This window comes from Osmerus eperlanus, chromosome 4 (genome assembly GCF_963692335.1).
Source record: "Osmerus eperlanus chromosome 4, fOsmEpe2.1, whole genome shotgun sequence".
NCBI classification, from domain to species: domain Eukaryota; kingdom Metazoa; phylum Chordata; class Actinopteri; order Osmeriformes; family Osmeridae; genus Osmerus; species Osmerus eperlanus.
The window spans coordinates 15,023,883-15,037,815 of NC_085021.1; the positions used below are offsets into that span (position 1 = coordinate 15,023,883).

At 51.7% G+C, this 13,933-nt stretch overlaps 1 protein-coding gene across 2 annotated transcripts; it reads right to left on the reverse strand.

Annotated features, from left to right (window-relative positions):
* Nucleotides 1-26: 26 nt before the first annotated feature.
* kdm5c (lysine demethylase 5C) lies at nucleotides 27-13,532 on the reverse strand. Of its 2 annotated transcripts, XM_062459475.1 has the most exons (29): nucleotides 13,189-13,532; nucleotides 11,753-11,900; nucleotides 11,538-11,615; nucleotides 11,307-11,429; nucleotides 11,014-11,184; nucleotides 10,713-10,847; nucleotides 9,081-9,137; nucleotides 8,062-8,185; nucleotides 7,602-7,864; nucleotides 7,146-7,304; nucleotides 6,872-6,991; nucleotides 6,601-6,759; nucleotides 6,295-6,476; nucleotides 6,009-6,171; nucleotides 5,803-5,922; nucleotides 5,509-5,703; nucleotides 5,142-5,323; nucleotides 4,926-5,050; nucleotides 4,663-4,810; nucleotides 4,462-4,552; nucleotides 3,981-4,345; nucleotides 3,725-3,863; nucleotides 3,259-3,438; nucleotides 2,960-3,079; nucleotides 2,018-2,797; nucleotides 1,811-1,853; nucleotides 1,518-1,717; nucleotides 1,184-1,375; nucleotides 27-1,104 (listed from the first exon to the last, which is right to left on the reverse strand). In XM_062459475.1, the coding sequence occupies exons 2-29, from the start codon at nucleotides 11,894-11,896 to the stop codon at nucleotides 1,096-1,098; spliced, it is 4,767 nt and encodes a 1,588-aa protein (XP_062315459.1). In that variant the 5' UTR covers nucleotides 11,897-11,900; nucleotides 13,189-13,532; the 3' UTR covers nucleotides 27-1,095. The 2 variants fall into 2 exon arrangements, with proteins under 2 accessions (XP_062315459.1, XP_062315460.1); XM_062459476.1 differs by lacking the exon at nucleotides 9,081-9,137.
* Between the last annotated feature and the right edge of the window lie 401 nt (nucleotides 13,533-13,933).

The window sequence follows — 13,933 nt, forward strand, 5'->3', positions numbered from 1 at the left end:
TCCAAAAGAGGACAGGAGTCAAGACATCCTAAAACAACTCTAAACCTTTATTTTCTAACAAGAGTGAAAAGAAACAAAAGGCAACATTGAAATGAAAAGTTTATACACAAACTCACGACATCTGCGTGTCTGCAATATCAATATCAATAATAATAATAATAATATAATCTGAACCCAGAGAACAAGTAAATTGTGATAAAGTGAGTTACAGTGAAACTTTAATTTAGTTCTGAGAGTGAAAGCGCGAGAGCAAATGAAAGAGCGAGAACGAGGATCAGACTGTAAAAGACAGAATGAGTCAGAATGAGTCAAGATGGGGGTGAAAACTAATACACAAAATGAGAGACTGACGAAGGAGAGAAAGAGGTCCAGAAGTCTATTTTGGGAAAGTAGCACCAAAAACATGAATGCCTGTTTTTCACACTTCCCAAAATATTCTATGAATTCATTCAAAATGCAAGTCCCCTCAAATACCCTTAACAAACACAAGAGTCAATACAAAAAATACAAGTGTTACCACGGTGCTGTTATCTAAAACCGCCCCGCCAAGAAATTCGCTGTAGAACTCATGACCCATGAACGGACTAAAGGAAACCAAGGATTCATGTCTACTTCAGTAAGACGGGGAGATCAACTGAACGGCACTGTCCTGCGTCGACAGGCGCCAGTCGGACTTCCGTGTAATACAGCTGAGAACACATATCATACTGACGACTGACCTCTGAGACAGCTTCCCTATTAAGACCGAGAGCCTCTCTCTCCTGTGACAATGCCAGCTCACACACTCCAAACACGTTCACTGGGAGGGGGGGGGGGGATTGGCTGGAGAGCACTGGGGAGGAGAGGGAGGAGTGGATAGAGATCGGGTAGGGTAAGATGGGCGGAGTGTAGACGATGTGGATCTGTCAGTTAGTGTTTGAAGGGGAAACGTGTGAGAGAGGGATGAACAGGGGAGAGGGGGACAGGGGGGGGGGGGGTGTCCTGCATCTTTTCAACATTTTGACACCGTCTCCTGGCCCGTAATGATCTGTCCATTCCATCTCTCTTCCAACGCTTGATCCGTTCCTTCCCTCTAGAGCTGCATCCCTAACCACATCACAATATCTGAGGGAGAGAGGGAGAGAGGTTAGGAGGGCAGAGGTGAGGTGGACATTGGGGGAGATGAACAGAGAGGGAGAGTTACCTCAGGGGGCGTCTGGGCAGGTAGATGAGGTGAGGGGGTGTGGCTGAGGGGGCGGGTTTTCTTGGACTCTGAGGCGTCCTGGGAACGTGGCCCCCCCTCTCCCCCTGAGTCGCCCCGCTGGCTCTTCCTCTTCCTCTTGGAGTCCTTGGCTCGCCCCCCGCGACCTGCCCCCTTCTGCTCCTGGAGCTCAATCTGGCAGGGGAGGAGAGAGAGGGCACAGGACATGACTCCACAGAGAACTGCACTGCACTGAAACCTCACTGGAGTCAAAGACAACTATTTGTGTACAGCAGCTGGGCTGTGAGGTGGCTGGCGTGTCCTCCTGGTCTCTCACCTGTATGAGTGTGCGCAGCGCAGGGCGCGGGGGCGTGGATGCGGCCTGCAGGACGCGGTACAGGGTGTGGGTCTGGTCCAGGGTCACCTCCAGGAGGTCTCCTTCCAGCTGCAGCTCCTCCAGCTGGTCCTTGGTGCTTGGGGACAGCTCCACCACAGGACCCTTTAGGGAGGGGAGGAGGCCCAGCAGGGAGCCCACGTCTGGGGGGGGGAGGAGAGGGGGGGGGGGGCAGTCAGACACAGGACTGGCTGGCTAGGGGACCAGAGCGATGGAGACGCCTGCTGGCAGCTTACCTGTAACGTGCGTCTTCTTACTGATGCCATTTTCACATCCAGTCTGCAGGTACACACACACACACACACACACAGGTTATTAGGGCACTAGAAACTGGCTGACAGTTCTCACCGCCTATAACAGCAGACTCAACTGGATGTATGTCAACTAAATTCCTGAGGGACTTTTAGCAAGGGAGGTCAAGTGGTAACATTCAAGTCCTTTACCCGACTGCCGTTCAACTCCTTGGCACTCTTCTTGGGAGAGTTCCCCTCCTCCGTCAGATCGATCACGCCGTCCTCTCCCTCTCCTCCTTCCGAGTCTGAAAGCACAATCACCGAGTTCCCTTTGCCTTTCTCCTCTTCCTTGTCCTGCTGCTGCTGCTGCTGCTCCTGCTGCTCTCCCTGCCGGCTCTCCCTGCGCTCCTCCAGCCTCTGCAGCAGCCCCTGCAGCTCGGGAGTGTCCAGGGCCTTCTTGGCCCGGCCCTGCCAGGTGATGACCCTCTCGGTCAGACACTGCAGGGCCTCGCCCTCGGGCAGGCGCACAGGAAGCCTCTGCAGAGCCACCAGGAGAGCCAGGATGGTCTCGAGGCGCGGGCGCCGCGAGCGCTGGCACCGTGGGCACAAGAAACGAGTGTCCCAATCCCACCAGCAGAGGGGGTCGGCGGGCAGCCCCGACGAGGGCAGTACGGCGGGGAAGGCGACGCACCCGCCGTGGAAGCAGTCTTTGCACAGGTGGCAGCGGAGCTGGGGGGCGCGGGGACGCCCGCCGCACACGCACACTGTCTGGGGAGGGGCGGGGCCCGTGCGGGCGCCGCTCCCGTTCTCCTTCACAGAGTTCTCGGGGCAGAGGGGCGTGTCCAGCTCCATGGCGTCCTTGCCCCAGCAGCCGTTCTCCTTGTCCTCGTGGTGGGGGAGCTCCTCCGGGCCAGCCTTGGCCAGGTTCGCCTTCTGGAGCCGCAGCATGCCAGCCTTCTCCTGGTGCTCCCCCTCTTTGAAAGCCATCACCTTCACAGAGGCACAGGCAACACGCATGTTACACACACAGGAAGCACACTCCCCTCTTCCTCTTTCTGGGTGAGAGAAGGGTTGAAAGGTTGGAGAGTGGGGCAGGGCTTGAGGCAGGGCTAGAGGCAGGGCTAGAGGCAGGGCTTGAGGCAGGGTACTCACGATGGCTCCAGGGTCTCTCAGGTCCTGAGCAGACAGGCCCAGGGTGTTGACGTCAGACTCCTCCAAGGGCCCAGACTCCTCCCCGCGCTCCTTCCTCTTCTCCACACAGGGACACAACACCTGCAGGGCAGCGAGGGCGTTAGAGAGACACACACACACACACGATAACCCAAGATGGATCACAAAAGGTCAACCTACTACATTTATTGAAACTCTACTAATCTGACTTGGCCTCTGCAGTCATGAAAGTACAGGTGGGTTGTGTACCCCCCGCCCCTCCTCCCCCCGCCCCCCCTGACCTCCAGCAGGCTGTGCTGGCTGCTCTTCTTCAGGAAGGTCTTGGTGGCCTTGTCCCTCCAGGAGTGTGCGCTGGCCACCTGCAGCTCCAGCTGCCTCAGCTCCTCCATGCAGACAGGCAGGTCCCTGCCGATGGCCACCAGGCCCTCCAGGTCATCCAGACACGGGTAGTGTTCCCCGTTCTACACACACACACACACACACACACACACACACACACACACACACACACACACACACACACACACACACACACACACACACACACACACACACACACACACACACACACACACACACACACACACACACACACACACACACACACACACACACACACACACACACACACACACGAGTCAGCAGGAGACAAGCTAATAGGATGCTTTTACAATTCACAAGGAGATATAACAGGGATGTAAGAACTAGTCAGTGTTGTTAGTTATGGAGCGCGGTGTGACGGGGTACCTGGATCTCCTCCAGGTCTGTGACCCAGGCACGTGCCCGGCTGAGGCAGCCCTGCAGAGACAGGATGTTGGGCAGCTTGACTGGGATCAGCTGGGCCTCGTTCACGATGGCCTCCAGGGTGGAGAGAGGGTGCTTCTGCCTGCAGGCCACCAGAAGACAGAGAGAGTGGGGGTGTAAGAGGTCTACAGCAGAAAAGCTGACCCCAGTGTATGACCCGACTCATGACTGAGAGTGTGTGTGTGTGTGTCAGTCCCACCGTTGCTCCAGGCAGATCTGGGCCTTCTCCTCCCAGCGCTCCGCGATGGTCAGCAGCTCCTGCAGCTCCGCCATGGCCGTCTCCACGGAGACGCTCTGCGTCACGTTGCACCCCGTCTCCATCAGGTTCCTGAGGACGGCCAGGGTGACCTCGCCCCCCAGGGTCCGCCTCACCTCGCCCAGCCAGCGGCCCTGCTCCTGCAGGCCGCGCAGCTGCTCGCACTCCGGGGCCTCGACCCGCAGGCCCGTCCCCTGCTCCAGCAGGGCCTGCAGCCGCTCCGCGGGAGGGGAGTCCCTGCGCCAGTCCCGGTCACTGACCACGGCCTGAACCTGCTGCTGGAACTCCTCCACCGTCCGCAGGACCGCCTAGCAGGGAGGAGACGGAGCGATGAACCGACAATTTGGGCGCCACAGTGGAAGAGAGGTGTGGCGGCTGCTGTGTCGGGCGGGTCAACAGGCCCCGGCGGTGGGTCTCTGCTCACCTGCACCTCCTCCAGCTGGGTCATCACGCAGGGCAGGTTCTGCATACGCTCTACCAGGGCCTTCAGCTCAGCCAGGGTCATCCGCTGCTCACTGAAACACGACCACACAACGGTCGGTCACTCCCTGCGCAGCGTCTGCTGCGTGTGCAGAAGGCGGCTGTGACACTTTGGAAGGTGTGCGTGCGCGTGCGTGTGAGTAACCTGGTTTGAGGGTTGCTGAGGAGGTCAGTGCTGGTCTTCTGGCAGTGTTGAGTGTCAGTGAGAACAGTGTTGAGTCTCTGCAGTAGCTCGTTGTCGGGGAACTTCTTCTCTGCGGCCTCCTGCTTCAGCACCTCCAGGTCCTGGATGCCTGCACGGCAGCAAACAAACTCTCAGTATCTACCGTGCTACTTTCTTGGCCCATGCTGAGGGGCATTGGTGTCTACAGGAAATGCATTGGTGTCTACAGGGCGATCCTCTCGTACCGATCTTGTTCCCCTCTTCCTGCTCCAGGGCCTCCTTCACCCGGTTGGCCCACGAGTCAAAGGACTCCGCTCGGACCTTGAGCCGGTGCAGCATGGACAGCAGCTCGTCCAGAGTGTACCGGTACCTGGGAGAGAGAAGACCGGAGTGTGAGGAGTAGGCCAAAATTTGAGGGAGGAGAGAGTTAGAGAGAAAGAGATGGTGGTAGGGGTGAGCACCTGAGGTAGAGTTTGCTTGTGGGGCAGCTGCACAGGTCCTGGGTGTGGTAGAGACAGACGAGGCGCTCAGGACAGTTCTGACACGCCAGCGCAGACAGGAAGCACGTGGTTTTACACTTGTCACACTGCCTCTCATCGTCAGGAAGCAGCTCAAAGGCCTCCCGCTCCGCCTCTGTGATGCCCTGACCACACACACACACACACACACACATCCGGCTTCAGGAAACCACAACCCCACTGCTGCTCCCCATCCTACGACAGCCACAGTCTTAATGAAAATGTCTCACGCCGACCACAGGCAGTGAGACTACCAACCAAAACAAACATTCACACAGAAACCATGTCCCTTGTCCCTTGTCTCTAGCACCTTCTCTAGGAGCCCCTTGCGCAGCTTCCTCTCTTCCTGGACGATGGTGAACATTTCCTTGTGGGTGGCTGCTGCAAGGTTCAGGTCCAGCTTCTCTGGGCAGGCGGCCATCTTGCAGGTGAGCTCCTCGTGGGAGAACACGCAGTACCTCCTGAGGCGCCGGTAGTGCTCGATACAGGAGCGGCCCGCAGGGAGCTGGTACCGATGGAGACGGGGAGAAAAACATGACCCACTTGACCCAAATATCAGGACACAGGGGAGCCGTTTGTGAAGACCCAAGGAGAGGAAGCTCACCCAGTCTGCGGTGCAGAAGTTGACAGCCTCGGCGAAGTTGTATCCCTGGTTGAAGCCGCTGTGGTACGCTCTGGGGAAGGTGATGACAAACTCACCAGCACACTGGTTGGTACGCACAACCTGCAAATACGCATAGAAACAAACACATCCCTCAGTCTAAAAGGTCCAATCCTAGGACGAGCTCTGTGAATGTGACAGAGACTGACCGGGACCCCATGGCCCATGAGTATGTTGGGGTTCATGATGGTGACCAGCTGGTGGAGGAGGTCAGGCTGGAACTCAAACAGCTCAGGGGTCAGCTTCTTCATCACCTCCTCCAGACGCTCGGCCGCAAACGAGGGAACCCCGTACCACGTTTTGGGCTCGCCCCTGCACCACACACACACACACGTTAACCATCACCCACTAACTATACACCTTCTGCTGCAACTCGTCTAAATCCCAACAACCTTTCTTCAGTTAAAACCCTGTTAAACAGCCCTGGTGTCTCACCAGTGCAGGTAGTTGATGGAGTAGCTCCAGTGGTCTTCAATGTGCCAGCAGAAGGCTGAGAAGCACATGCCCACGTACAGCCAGGGCACCTTCATGCCCGAGATGTCAGCGTTGATGTGGCACAGCACCGACTGCTCCAGCACCGGCATCACATTCAGGTTCCAGCCGCTCCGGGCGTACTCCTGGTCCAACCCAGCACGCGGCACCGTTTGATGGTTCGGTGAAAAATAAACACATCGCATTTGTAAGTAAGAAGGTATTGACATACTTATGGATGGTGGGGGAGGGATATGGTGCAGCTGGTACCTCCTCCTCCGGGGTGAGCTCCTTCAAGCCGTTGTTTATTGGGAAGCCGCTGCCAAACTCTTTGGAGTGAATGTCTGCTCCGTACTCCACTGTCACGTCCTCCTCTATACTGCTGACCAGACGCCAGAACTCCCTCTCCACCAGCTCTGTGGGAACCATCTACACACACACACAGTTAGATAAGACTGTGTCACAGATTTATATATTGCTTAGTTAGTTAGGTATTACTATGCTATGTATCAGGGTATATAGGGTAGACAGCTGAACTCACATGGACGGGCATGTTGAAGTAGTCTGCTTTAAAAGTGTCTGCCATCTCCCCAAAGCTCTGCAGAGTGTACTCCCGCGTGGCCTGCTCAAACCCAAAGGCCTCCGAAGGCCTCTTGCACTCCTGAGGAGACATCAGACAGATGCGTCACAGGCTGTGGTCTGCTAGTCACCAGCCAGGCCCAGAGGGTCGTGCACTGAGAAACTGTCAGAAATACTTGTCTCCACAAACACAGAATGCGCATAAAGGGTTGCATGAGTTTGATCGTGGTCCTCACCTCAGCCACACACTTGGGACAGCGCCAGTTGCCTTTAGGGGGGTCGGTGAGGGGCGGCAGCAGGCAGAAGGTGTGGTAGTTGTCATCACAACCGTCACACAACAGAAGCTTCTCATCCTCGTCACCACGACCACACATTCGACACACAAACGAGTCCACCTGGGACAGGACAGAGGGGGGATTGTGTGAAGATAGGAGGTCTTTGTTCACTGAGGCCGGCTCTTTAACATGTATCAGGTGAAGGAGACGTAATGTTCATACTACGCCCCTGATTAAACCAGAGCAACGATTACCCTCATACTACAAAAATAGAACTTTCACAAATTTTTCAAACATGCGCCTGCTTTTGTAACAACAATCTATCCAATCTAGGTCCGCTGTACTCTAGTTCCCACCATGAGACTGCAGAGAGCAGTGGAGACGCAGTGAAGGATGCAGGAGGTGTCTGCTACTTACAAACTGGGGGTTGTTGATGTTGCGCCTGAGCCTCATGGTCATCTTGGTGCAGGGCCCCTCTCCTTCCCCATCCTCCTCCTTCCCATCTCCTCTCTCCTCCTCCGGCTCCTCCTTCACCTCACTTTTCACCGTGACGTCAGAGGGAGGCGCAGGGGGAGGCGCCGTGCTCGCGTCGCCCTCCTTGGCGGGGACCTCCCCCGGCTCCTCCTTGACCGGGCCGGCGGCGGCGGGGTCTCGGACGGTCACTGTCTGAGGCAGCTCTTCTACGGGAGCAACAGTGTGACCGTCAACATACTGACTGACTGGATCATAGGCTACGTAGCATTACTGTGGTTAAAACCAGCTGTCTTATAAGGGACTCTGCATGGTTCAGCCCTTAGTACGCCCATCGAAATCGACTCATTAAACTTGTGCGCTGTCATTGTGCTGAAACAAGAACCTGCGCTCCCCTATGTTTCACCTTTCTTCCTGACGCCCTTGTCTCTGGGCACCAGCCCCAGGCCCATCATCTTGGGGCCCGCGCCGTAGATCTGCAGCTTCTTCAGCTCCGGGTTCTTCTCTATGTCCTCCTCTGTGGGGTCCGGCTGAGGAGCAGAGGTCAGAATGGGCTCATCTCTGACACCTTGCCGAGAGAACAAGTGTAGCTAGAGGATGGATACAGGGTGTGGAAGGACAATGCGTAGCTCTGGACCACTGGAGGCTGTGATGCTAGCTTAGCTCAGAAGGGGAACTATAGGCTCTCCTTTGCAAAGCTGGGAAACCTGGGGTAGCATCCACCACTGGGATAGAGAAGAAGGCCATCCAGAGACACACACACACTTACCAACGGATGACTAGAAGAACAAGGAGCAATAATGGGGGTACGCTGTCTAAAATGATCTTCAACAGACTAACTGGTAAATTAATTATTGGAGCATCTTCTGCACTCTGAACTTATGTATCAAAACGATTTGCATTACAGAGGAACCACACAAAAACCTTCCCCTTTCCAACTGTGACAGATGCTTTGAATAGAACACATGCAGTCACACGGTGATGCTGCAACACTGAGCGACTAGGAGCTTCACTAACAGGCATATTAGCACAGCACAGAGGCACACAAGACTGCCTAGCAGTAAAGCAACCCAAGCAGAGTTCACCCAGGGACCGAGAGGGAGAGAGAGTGAGAGAAAGCACCGTGTGAGTGTGTGTGAGTGAGAAAGAGAAGCAGACTTGGACAGACAGGTGAGCTGGTGCCGTAACACAGAAGGACTGAAGCAACACAGTGAGACAACCACACACAAAAACAGCTCCAGTAAGCCAGGTTGCTGTTGAACCATTCTTGTTGTTAGTTGTGGGTAAGAGTAGCTGTCTGCCATCAATGATAAGGTAAGAAGGGGGGGGGGGGGGGGGGGCTGTGTCTAAAAGCAGACACAGCTAGACATAAGAGCGAAAAGCAGGAGAGCGAGCACACACGTGCGCTCTAGAGAGAGGCAGTACCGCAGAGATGTGTTGAGAGCCAGTGGTGAGAGGGTGGGGTGCCAGATCCTCTGGACCCTGCATGGGGAGACAATAACAGCAACAATGGACTAAGACATGGGGAGGGGGGAGGGGACCAGGAGATGGGGAGAGGTACACAGAAGAAAAAGAATCTGGAAATATACAGTATGGGGAAGGGATCTCATTTGACATATCAACCTAGATGTGTGTGACTATTTATAGCCTAGTAGTGAGGGTGCTGGCAAGAGGCTTCTGATACCTACAAAAGGATTCTTGTCAAACATGGTTATGCTTATTTTGACAATGCAAGCCCCTCTTAGTTCATTACAAAAACTAAGAGAATGCACAGCTAGTTAAAAGAATGAGAGCAAAAATGGAGGAATCAAGTACATGAAGCCTACTTGAACCCTATCATCAGATATGTATGGACGAAAATGAATCATCTGATGATTTCTCAGTGAAAAAGCTTTCCGGTTATTTTTATCCTTTATATGACATTTATTTGATATGTTCTATCAACTTGAGTTAGGTTCATGGGAAGTAAATCAAAGTTCCCAACACACCACAAACAAATAGACCAATGCTGTATGGGGGGGGGGGGGGAGAAAAGGGGAAGAGAGAGAGAGAGAGAGAGAGAGAGAGAGACAGAGAGACAGAGAGACAGAGAGAGAGAGAGAGAGACAGAGAGACAGAGAGACAGAGAGACAGAGAGACAGAGACACAGAGACAGACAGAGTGAGAGAGAGATGGTGTGTATAGTAGGCCTTTATAATTTGTGTGCTTAACCGTGTGTGTCTGCTTGGCCCATTTCCAAATGAAGACAAGAGAGTCGAAGACAGAGAGACATGAGGCAGACGGCAGAAGTAGCAGACAGAATGCATTGCAGCAGCATGGCAGCACATGGAGCAAGGCATGCTGGGATGTGCTCTGAGTGCCTCATCACACCCCTACGTATTGGATCTCTCCATTTGGCACTAGAGCTGGAAGGATTGGGTTTATTGCATTTGGGTTAGCTACCAATTTAGAATTAAGACAGTCAGTCAACACCACAATTACACTTAGAAGAGGGAAGATTGGTCCACTGACTGCAACATGTCTAAAAATGGAAACCAATATAGCAAGAGCAGGTGCTTGTTCTTCAGCTGTTAACAGATCAGTGTTAGAAAGTTTCGATACCCAGTTTCAGAAGCTAGACTATTAGACTATTAACCCTTGTGCTGCCTTCGGGTCACATGACCCAAAGGTTCATAACGAACCATCGTTGTGTTTACCCAATTTTACCCAATACAAAAACAAATAAAAATAATTTTCTTTTAACCTTTGCAATGTGGGGGGTCTGAGACAGCCCATCAGTTAAAAGAAAATGCTTCACTTTGTTTTTGTATGAGGTAAATTTGTCGCAATACGACGGTGGGTCACAATGACTGATGGGTCGGAATGACCCGAAGATAACACAAGGGTTAAACATGTATAGCTCTCCCCTTGAATGAGTCTATGTGATCGTCCTTGCTTTAAAAACAAAAGGGGAAGTGATCTGGGACAGAACATAATGCATTGTGGGGAAACAGATTCATGTGGGGTTCTACAGGTTGAGGGTTAAATATGGGTCACTGTTGTCACGGTGCCACTCACGTCTGGCTGGAGGCGATTGGCTCTGCGTCCGTAGCTGCTGGTCTTGGAAGGCTGGACCGACTGGCGCAGGGGGATGGAGTGAGGCTTGTACTCCTTATCCACCTCCTCACTGTCGTACAGCTTTGGCTTACATTGCTGTATGGAGACAAACACAGCGGTAAACCTTCCACAACCATCAAAGCTCAACGGGCATCAGCCATGAACATTGCCAAACATTGTGTGAAAGTCATCTATGATCTGATAGATGACCCTTGCAAGCCCCCCCAAAAAAGATAAGGGGAGGGGGACAGTATAAAGTTACCGTCAGACTGGCACCAGAGTGGGACATTTCAAAGGGGTAGACGATCCTCTCGTAGTGCGAGCGCAGGAGGGAGCCGATGTTCTTGCCTGGGGGGTAGCCAAGCTTCTGGGCCACACGAGCCCAACGGCGCTCCTTACTGACCGTCTCAAAGCCCCCCTCCTCAATTACAATCTGCAACAGACCACACTCCATTTGTTATTTGTTTAGCGCAGTTTCATGAGGGAACAGTTTATAGCTAGCTGGCACAGGTCTGCATATGCAGGAGGTTTTGTGCATTTATGTGTCTGCAGCACCTTGGATAGGCTGAAGAGGTCCAGGATACGCCTCTCAATGTTTGGAATCTTCAAAGAAGATCCCTGGATCTCCCAGAACTTGGCGATCCGATCTAAGTAGTTGAGTTTCACTCTGGTTTCGGCCTATGGGAGGACAGAGGGGCAAGGTCAGTATGAATTGAAATCTTCTGAACAGACTGAAACTGAGTCCTGGGGTCCTCCACATATATCAGAAGTAGAAGAGAGACAAACCTCCAGCTCGTTGAGCCTCTGTATGCGAGGTGTGAAGCGGAAGTTGTCCACCTCTACAGCAAAAGGGGGCTGCCAGTTCTGTGGGGTACACAGTCCTCTTTTAACTCTACATTAATTCAAACACCATTTACTTCAAAACACAAAAGGCTTAAGAATACCATCAGTTCAAAATGACTCAGGGTTCACTTAAAGGTGTGTGAAAGTAAAGCACTTACAGCAGGTGGGCGAATCTTGCAGATTCCAGACTTTTCTGCTATTGGACGGATCTTGGCAATGTAGCCCAGGGGATCCTGAAACTCCTCCCATGAGGGCTCAAATACTGGGCACTCCGGTGGAGGCACAAAGTCTTCCCCCTCCATCGCCCTGGCAACAATAAGGCAAAAAGACCCAAGTGAGCTGAGTGCATCACTATTAGTTAAGATATGGAAACAACTATATTGTTGACTCCTGCACAATGTAGATACATTTTACTAGTTCACCTTCTAATCAACTGTTTGGACTGGACGGTGGAGTGGGCTTAATTGAGCCACACTTAAAGCCTTACAGAGGTTTCAAGTTTTTCCAATTGGAAGAAACAATTGTTACTAGTAATGTTTACTCAATCTTACATTACACAACTTAACACTCCAATTTAATTTCAAAATAAATACAATTCCAGACCTTGGTTAACCCCAATCGGGGCAGGAGTTCACGTAACTACTCCCTTTTCTTACCCCTCCCCCACACTACAGACAACAATCAAATTAATTTAATTTCGCTTGCTTGTAATTGGATTTATATCCATCCCATTAAAGGGTATTGGACATCAACCCAAATAAACACTTGCATAGAAAATCTATGGCTGTTTATATGTGGTTTAACCCCCTTATGAAGTTTGTTTTGTGAGATCCAACTGAATGCCTAATCGTACCACGGTGGTCTAGACTCCTCGATATTTATAAGCCAACAAACGCAGACATTGAGCGTATCCACTCCAATCTGATTTTCTAATTAACACCTGGGCCTATTGAATCACAGTGGCAGGAAAGCCATTTAAACACCTACACAAACCACAGCAAAATACAAACAAGCGGAATCTTGATATTGGTCTATTTCTTGATTACATCGCAACCACTACTAAAAGACGTTGGCTAAACTACTGCCAAAAGAAGGACATTCCAAAGTAAAACGTCCACGACAACGCACTAAATATTCCAAAACAAGCTAGCAAGCATACTGACCAGACGTTACACTGATTAGTTTAGATTGGCTAGCTGGCTTATTTACATTATTAGGGACCCGGCCACGTATTAGTCATATTAAGTTCAGTCAAATAGGGCCAAAGGTAATGAAAACTTGGTGATAATATGGTGTATCCAATTCGTGTCTTGCGAGCTCGAGGGGTCTTTTGTTCAGCTCTGGGTCACGATAAGGTGGCTGCAGCTAACGTTACGGCCTCCACTTCATAGCAGCCCATCCCAGCAGCCCCGTCTCTCGGGCAGCAATGCAAACTTTGCAATCAGCTGCATTAGATACCAAAGAACTATCCCAGGTCTGTTAACAACTGACGTTTAATGGTAACAGTAGTTATCCATTTGGTTCAATTGACTCCATACAATCACACTTCCTTCTCCTTGCACTCTGACGCTAGCTAGCGTAGCTACTGTCTTACCTCACTCTGTTGTTGTTTGATAGAGAACTAGCAGGCTTGCTTGGTCCAGTTAAGCTAGTTAGCTAGCTAGCAGTAGCGCTAGCTACCGACGAAGTTGGCCGTTTTCAGCTTATTTTACAAGTGTACTCCGTTCCGTTTATTTATGAACTGAAAAACATTCACTTAGTAAACTCATTTGGATGTTAATGAGTGTGCCTGAGCTCATTGGATATGTCCCCATCGAATGAATATGTGACCAACATCACTATCCCCCGTTCATCCTGTCTAAGCTAAACGCCATCTTAGTTTCATCACAGCCGAAGCACAGCCGAAAGTCTCTAGACGCCCACAAGGTAGCGTAGCTAGAGCTAGCACTACTACGCATACTACTAAGACGAGCTAGCTAGCTGACTACTAGTCGGACATTTTTGAAGGCTAGGGGCATCCGGTTCTCTGCACATTGGGTTAGGATTTAATTTGATCAAGTGTTTATTCCATCGTAACGTGAGTTTCAGAAAGTATGTGTACATGGATTAGGCTATCTGTTAACTTTTCCTCAAAATATCCAAACAAATTGGTACTATTTGCAATCCCGGGTTTTTAGTACATGATTACGATTCTGAATCAAGGAGTTGTGGCGATCGCCGGCGTATAAAACACGCTTACCTTGAACAGAGTGGTGATTAATCCTTCCACATTGTCGTTTATCAAAAAATAGTCCGTATATTCTATTGATACCGGTTCAACTTTTGCCTCACCAATCGTT